Genomic DNA, 7,977 nt, shown 5'->3' on the forward strand with positions numbered 1-7,977 from the left:
AATAGGCCAATTTTTTGAGTTAAGGAAGGTGGGCCAATTTTTTTATTTTTAAAATTTTTTTTAATTTTTTTTTAAAAAAAATTTTCCCCCCCCCCCCCCCCCCCCCCTCCTCTTTTTACAGCCTTTAGCATAAGGGTCTTCTAACACTACTAGTTTTGAGCACCATAAAAAAAAATTAAAATAAAATAAGTTCATGAATTCAATGGAGTTTAAGGATTTTTATGGAACTTCTTGTAAAAATCAGTATCTAAGTACCAAATGTAACGAATGCAATTATGCGTAAATATAAAGTGAAATTTCAGCAAACATAAAGGACTTAGATATGGAAATGTAATGAGCTTCTAATGTTGTTTTGATTAGCGCGCAAAGGCCTAGCTGTTACACGTTTTATTAATTATTATACATATAATGAAGCTAAAAAAATCAAGAATGAGTTTAGTTCAATGTAGGGATGATCAGTTATTCAAAGCAACGTCGCATCATAAAAGCTGTTTGAGTGTGAGGAGTGGTCTGGAGTACTGTTTAACCATATAGTGTTTGGTCGCCTTTTGGAGCTTAGCCCTAGGGTCATCAAGTGGGTTAAGATAAGAAATAAGGAAAGAGCAATAATGAAGCTGAGAAATACTGGGTCCCAATTTTGCAGGGCGTGGGGGAGGGACGAACATGACGTTGTCGGAATTTTTTTTAAAAAAAATTTATTTCTTTTATTTAAAAGTTCTTAATCTCTATAAATCTTTATATATCTCTTTTTCTCTCTCTAAAAGTTGACCCCTCATAGTTATCTCCCCGGCCTCATCACAAGCAACCAAGTTGTCTCTTGTTGGATACGTAGTTGCCTTGCTGGTGGCACTGAAGCACAAATCATTAACCTAAGCTTTAAAGTTCTCACAACAACACACACCCGCTTTCTCTTTTATTTCTCTCTTGCTATAATTTAGAGCCTTTGGAGAAGAAGATGATGCTGCTGCTGATGGGTATAAATAAAGCTGGAGCTGCTGCCGCCTTGCTGATGCTTTGCTAGCTGTTGCTTGTGTGTGTGTGTGTGTCTCTCTCTCTCTCCAGCTGTGACTGTGAGTATTTTTGTTCCTTTTAACTTTATTGATGTCTTGTTTTTGCTATTATATATTCAAAATAAATCAGTTGAAATTGGAGGCATTTGGTTGGTGGGTGCAGCTGCAGCACCACAATAATAGTTATTAGCGTAACAGATCAGGACATTAATTGTATATAGAATTGGAGAGGGTCGGGGTTAAGGGGTTTGTATGTAGCAGTATGATGATGGAGATTAAGCAAGAAAACGAAACAAAAACTCCAAGAAGAGATGGGAATAATGACAATGGTACCGCAGTGTACAGTTTCAATACTCATCAAACCCTAGATCATAATTTACAACGCCAGCAGCAGCAGCAGCAAGCGAGATCTCCAAACCCAGATCGAGTTACTAGTGTGATTGGTGCCGCAATTGCACCAATCTCCGCAGGATCCAACTCCAAGCCACCCATTAACGTGATCCGGTATCGAGAATGCCTCAAGAACCACGCAGCCTGCATTGGTGGCAACATCTTCGATGGGTGCGGTGAGTTCATGCCTAGCGGGGATGAAGGCACATTGGAAGCCTTGAAATGCGCGGCTTGTGAGTGCCACAGAAACTTTCACCGCAAAGAGATCGATGGGGAGACTGCCCAATTGATCAGCACCGGTAGAAGATCGGCTGTTATGCTGAATCCACTGCAGCTTCCTCCACCGTTGCCATCTCCGACGATGATGCATCACCATCATCATCATCAGAAGTATTCGATAAGCAGGCACACGATGAGCCCATCAAGTGCAATTGTTGCACCAATGAATGTGGCATTTGGTGGTGGGATTAGTGAGTCTTCAAGTGAAGATCTTAGTAATGTGCTTCATTCTGAGGGAGTGCTACAGCATCAGCCACCAGCGGCACCCCCACCGCCACCTCCTTTTGTTTTGTCAAAGAAGCGCTTCCGAACCAAGTTCACGCAGGAGCAAAAGGACAAGATGATGGAGTTTGCTGAGAAAGTTGGGTGGCGCTTTCAGAAGCAAGACGATGATCAAGTTGACAAGTTTTGTGCTGAAGTTGGAATTAAGAGGCATGTCTTCAAAGTTTGGATGCACAATAACAAGAACAATATTGTCAAGAATAAGCAAGAACCTGCTGCTGACCCCGTGTAAGGCGGCCATATACATATGTGAGCTAAGAATTAATTAATTAATTAATTAATTATAGACAATATAGAGATTAGAGGACTTAAATGCTGAATGATTTGCATGTTTAATTCAGATTTAAGCCTTGTGTATCTCTTAATCAATTTGCTAGCTCTAAGCAAAGTATTCTTATTTTGTTAGTTTATGTGAGTTTCTCTTATCCTCGCTATTTATATTATTTTTCTGATTATTGCAGTAAGTAATAACCTCTCATAGCTATTTTGTGATACCGTCCTATGGGCGAAAAGGAAAGTGATTTATCAATCCAGTATTGGATTTGGATGGTTCTTGCTGCCTTTTAACTTTCTGAAAACGCTTTCAGGGGAAGAAAAATGAAACAATGTACACTAAAAATGAGGATGAAAAGGGCGAGTCGCTGAAAGTATGGGTGAGTTAAAAATTAAGGCTAGTTTCATGAAATTCTGGGTCTATATATGCATGAACATCAGTTGTTTCGCAGAAAAATTGAATTGCATGGCCAGCCTGAATCAGGCTTATTTGCCTGCTGTTCCATCAGAAAATGATTTTCTTTGTCAAAAACAATTTTTTTGTACGGAAGATTGTCAGTTTCAATATCACTTATTTACTCTCTTTTTTTTTTTATAATTTTATAATATTATTTTTATTTTTAAATACACTTTTATTAACATTAATTTATAATTTGAATAAATCATATAAATTGAAATTAAAATTAAAATATTTAAATAATAAAAATAGAAATATTGATTTCTATGTGAATGAAAAATTAATAATCAAATATTTCTTAAAAAAATTTCTTATACTATTATTATTTTATATTCTTAAAATAAAATATGAAGTAAATGATTCATTACTCTCTTTTTTTTCTTAAATTTTTTTGTTAAATTTTTTTTAAATATTATAAAATAATATATATTAATTTCACTAAGGCAGAAATTGGGCTCCAGCAAGGGCTCCAATGCTGGAGCATGATATTAATGAGGCCTGCACGGCTGCACCTACTCTTTATCCTTTGTTTTTTTCTTTTTTTTAGAGAAAGTATGCCTTTCAAGGGTACATATTCTTTTATCTACTATACGCATTTTGCTCGAAATCTGATTAGGCATAGGGAAAGCTGGCCCTTTGCAAAGCTCGTCTTTAATTAATTTGGTCAAGATAACAAACAATCATGGGGTCCTCCGATACCTTACAGACTAGTATCGATTTAATTCTTAAAAGTTGTGATTGCAGTGACATTTCCGAATATAACAACAAAATTGATTCAGGTTAGATTTCTATGGAAATGTATCAAGGTTTTAATTGGACTTCATTGGAAGATAACTTGAGAAATTGATTGATTCAAACTTCAAAAGGAATTTCTATTCATAGGCGTGGATGCTTAAATGTAGATTTTGTAGGCTATTAAACTATGAGCGATGATATAATTATAAACTTTTGTACAAATTGATTTGATGTTAACTAATTGGTTGAATAAAAATAAGTTATATGGTCCAAGAAATATGTAATCCAACCAATTAAATCATACCACATCATTTTATATATAAAAAAAAATTGTACAAGATTTTGTACCTATATTATTACTCTTAAATTATATGGCATTATCGTTAATAAACACAAATAGATGTGACGTAATAGCAAATCCATATGTAGGCATCCACAACTGAGAAGTTTTATGCGAATATAATTTTTTAATGAGAGATCACCTGAGTTATTAAAGTAATGGATAAAATAAAAGACAAGAAAAACACATACTCTAATACAATATAAGATAAAATATACAGTGAGTCATTACTTAATAATATTCCTTTTACGTAATTAAAATAATGGATAAATTATAAGACCGATTTATAACGATGTGGTCACTTGTATAATAAAAACAGTCTTAATCACTTGTGAGCCATTTTTGTTTCTGGCCATAGCTAAATGATACATGGTATCAAATTACACACTTATTCAAACAACAATTACAATAATTAACCATACAATAGAATCTTCAGAGACCTAATTGACGGAAGTCTGAAGGAGGAATCAATAATAGTTATCCAGCTCTCTTGCAGACCCTCAACAGGGTAATCTGATTTGGGGGTGGCATCATCCAAATCTTATGCCTGTGCTTCTATTGGTGTCTCTGTGGGTGCTTTCGCTAAATTTCTCTTACTTAACAAACCGCTGACCCAGAAAATTTAAAAAAAAAAAAACATTAGTCCTTCCGCACATTAAATTCATATAATTTTTACAAAAATGAAAATGAGAAAATGCAAATTACCTAAATTTATTTTTGGCCCAATCGAATAATGAGCCGGTGGCGGGGGCGGGGGCTGGAGAGCCCATTGGCGCATCGGAGGGACTTGGGGCTGCTACTGCTGCTGACGCTGCGTGTGCATTGATTAAAAGCACCGCCACTAGTGCTATTGCCAAAGCAATTCTTGGGTTTGCCATCTTTGAATTCTTGCAATTGCTTAAAATTATTTGAAGAATGATACAAATTAAATGGTGATCGTATTGGTGTTGTATTTTTTATAGTGCTTGAGACGAAGCTATATTGGATGCAAATTGAGAATTATTCTGAGCTATCGCCTGTCCGATATTATAGTCATCACTAAATACATGTCAAATCACTAGTGTCATCCTTGCTATTTTATTGGTCTTATTTTTCGCTCAATCTCAAAATTTTTCTAATTCAATTTATCCATGCTCTCCCAACATCGAAAAGTTTGGAGATTAATGGGTAACTCTTACCACACAATTACTTAATAAATATTGTATAATATTTCTCTCTGTTTAACATAAACGAGTGCAAGATAAGAATAAATAATCTGAATTCACAAATCAAATGAGAGGGGACGTAGCTCAGATGGTAGAGCGCTCGCTTAGCATGCGAGAGGTATGGGGATCGATACCCCGCATCTCCATTTTTGCTTATTTTTTGTTTAATCTATAAACATTTAGATTATAAATGTAAAATTTATAAAGCACAAACACAATAATTTCCTCCATTAGAAAATTATTACAATGGCAAGCAGTGAACCCACAATATACATAACATTAGCCGTTACATGTATATATATATTTTTAAAATACTTGCATGTCAACACTTTCTTTACAGATCTTCTGACACAAAATGGCTGAGCACCTTCCACTATTTCATTAGAGCTTTAGATTCTTCATAAACCTGTGCATAAAAGAATGCAACATTAGCCGTTATAGAATCTTAAGCAGACGTGAAAATTTCTCTGAATTTAATAGCTTCTGACTGTCGCTGCCTGAAGTTTCAACTAGATCCAAGAACCTTAGTTTAGAGAAAGCCTAGGGATTAATGAAGTGTTACAGAGAGGAATGTGATTCAATAAGAGATGATGATTCTCTAATTTATTTATACTTGAAGCTCCGTCTTATATATTGCTCCGTCTCATATGTTTTTATAATTAATACTTTTATACTTTATCTTTTATGCTCTATATCTATTGTGGCCATGTGCATGTGCGAATGTGATAAAAAACAAGATTAGATTTCATGTGGGCTTTCTCTTTGGAAGTTCAATTTAGATTATGGGGTATACATGATACATCATGGAAGCCAATAAAATAATTAATTAATTGGAGGATGTCGAAGGTCGGTGTGTAGTTTGAAGTGTAGCTAACCAGAAAATATATGGAAGGGAAAAAAATAATAATAATAAGAGAGAGAGAGAGAGAGTATGACATGTCGGAGGCATCGTGGACGAGTTACGTAGAGTCTCTTCAATTCAAGTAGTATTCAGAAGTTAACATAAATTATTACCTTGTTGTGATTTTTGTGGTGTTTCATGCGTGCAAGATAATTTGGAGGCATTGAAAATTTAGCAGTGCAATGTGAAAAAGAGTTACTAGTGAAACATGTAATACCTTGGCGCATCAGCAAGAATGCCAATGCAGTTGCTTGCCAGTGTTCTTGTAATTTGGAAGCGGGAATTGGGCAGATTCTATAAAAATGAGATCCTCAACAAGGCGATCGTAGTGCCTCTTGACATCATCGGGAGACTTGCCACCACCCACAGCCCTGGCCACGTTTTGCCACCGGTCTGGCGTGTCCTTGTCATACACGGCCAGTGCCCTTTCGAATTTCTTGTTTTGCTCGGGTGTCCATGTGGATTGATCAACACGACGCGACGAAGCGATAGAGCTTGATGCCATACTTTGATCTCTTATTATTAATATTCTCTGAGAAAGGGGGAACTAACAAACTCAGTCAAGCAAGAAGAGACTGACCAATGTCAAGGGATGGTATTGGTATGGGCAAGAGGTTTGGCAAGCCTGCTCCTTATAAGCAGGAACAAGAGGTGGTGGTGGGTTATGCATTTATGCTTATGCAAGTTGGCGAAATTTTATTTTATTAAGCTTACAATGGAATTGAGAGAATCCAGTGTCAGAGTCTTACTTTATATATAAAGTCTTTTTCTTGTCTTTTTAATAAATCATCATCACTTGATCAGCCAGTGAATTGATATCTTTTAAGAGAATTTGTACCAGCTGGTGGTGATTAGATCCCAATCCGAACATTGAGTCCACCCCAACGGCATATTATGCCGATATAGATGCCCAATACAACATGAATTGATTTAATTTTCTTTCCGCATCTTTTTGTACCCGCAGAAATCCACACTCCACAGTGAGAGATATTCTACTTTTCCCTTATGTGGGGACTAAGGGATTTCCTTCACTTGTTCAGTTGATAGATCAACTTGTAATATATGCCCTTTTCTAAGGAGCATGTGGTTATTCTCTTTCTAATTGAGAATTAATGATCCAACATTCAAGTTGTTATTATTATTATTATTATTCTTCTTTTTTTGGGCCAATTGAAAGTTTAGATTTATATATAATCTATCACAGACTTGGCATCAAATAAAATTGAAATCTACTTTAAACATCCATAATTGTGGAGTGTGAGATGAATGACTTCTTGACAATGTCTATCATAGAATGATAACTAGAAGTTAGAAATTCAATTCTCTTCAAAGATATTTATCAACCTGAAATATGGATATTAACCAAAATTTAATAGAATGTTACCAGGTCTGTGGCTCATTGGAAAATTCAGAGAGGGGCCACAAATATATAGAATTCGGAAGGAATAAATAAATAATTATTAATGTACCGACATCTTTTAATTTTAATTTTTAACCGAGCTTATCCGTCAAATTAGTGAGTCACCAATTGTTGACGGTGTTTTATCAGCTTCTGGATACAGAGATTAATGAGCAAAATTCCAAAGGGTTCTTGGCTTTGTGAGATGTGGAGTGATAGCCAGAATAGTTTGGTATTTTATGAGAGGTTGGTTGTATAAGTAGATTCAATAGCTAGCCGTTGCTCTGTCAAACGATCCTGTGTCAGATTTTTGGGTAAGAAGTGGTGCATTTGTGGCTGTTTAATTTTCAGCTGAGAACAATGGATAAACACTTGAATTACTACCATATTGCCCTGTGACAACATCCCCATTCTTATTTCTATTTACCAAGAAATTTGCTTCGCCTTTGCCTCTATTAATATGATCTTAATAAAAACATAAATGGGCCTTACAATACTGATTGCACAACCATTTATCAGTTACAGTCCTAAACTCTGAATTTAAAATATTCAAGTTATGGGTCACATTCTACAATTTTCTTTTTTTTTTGACAATCAGATCTTATAATTCTTATTTGGTATTGAGATTCAACAATTGTATTTTTAAAATTACAGTACTAAAACTATTTGATAAATAATAATTGTTGTACTTAAAAGCTAAATGATC

At 35.2% G+C, this 7,977-nt stretch overlaps 2 protein-coding genes and 1 non-coding gene across 3 annotated transcripts; 2 read left to right on the top strand and 1 right to left on the bottom strand.

The window, feature by feature from the left end:
- Positions 1-733: 733 nt before the first annotated feature.
- LOC18042981 (zinc-finger homeodomain protein 5) lies at positions 734-2,393 on the top strand. The gene is made up of 2 exons (XM_006434943.2): positions 734-1,070; positions 1,174-2,393. The coding sequence occupies exon 2, from the start codon at positions 1,273-1,275 to the stop codon at positions 2,191-2,193; it is 921 nt and encodes a 306-aa protein (XP_006435006.1). The 5' UTR covers positions 734-1,070; positions 1,174-1,272; the 3' UTR covers positions 2,194-2,393.
- Positions 2,394-5,044: 2,651 nt separating this feature from the next.
- TRNAA-AGC lies at positions 5,045-5,117 on the top strand. Its single transcript has one exon. It is a non-coding gene; the product is annotated as a tRNA-Ala (tRNA).
- Positions 5,118-5,202: 85 nt separating this feature from the next.
- On the bottom strand, positions 5,203-6,523 carry LOC18042982 (protein RADIALIS-like 6). Its single transcript, XM_006434945.2, has 2 exons — positions 6,090-6,523; positions 5,203-5,377 (listed from the first exon to the last, which is right to left on the bottom strand). The coding sequence occupies exon 1, from the start codon at positions 6,375-6,377 to the stop codon at positions 6,099-6,101; it is 279 nt and encodes a 92-aa protein (XP_006435008.1). The 5' UTR covers positions 6,378-6,523; the 3' UTR covers positions 5,203-5,377; positions 6,090-6,098.
- Between the last annotated feature and the right edge of the window lie 1,454 nt (positions 6,524-7,977).

Source organism: Citrus clementina, unplaced genomic scaffold (assembly GCF_000493195.1).
Source record: "Citrus clementina cultivar Clemenules unplaced genomic scaffold, Citrus_clementina_v1.0 scaffold_5, whole genome shotgun sequence".
Lineage (NCBI taxonomy): Eukaryota > Viridiplantae > Streptophyta > Magnoliopsida > Sapindales > Rutaceae > Citrus > Citrus x clementina.

What these genes read in the sequence shown, in the direction of transcription:
- LOC18042982 (XM_006434945.2), bottom strand. Translation starts at nt 6,377, where the DNA reads ATGGCATCAAGCTCTATCGCTTCGTCGCGTCGTGTTGATCAATCCACA.
- LOC18042981 (XM_006434943.2), top strand. Translation starts at nt 1,273, where the DNA reads ATGATGATGGAGATTAAGCAAGAAAACGAAACAAAAACTCCAAGAAGA.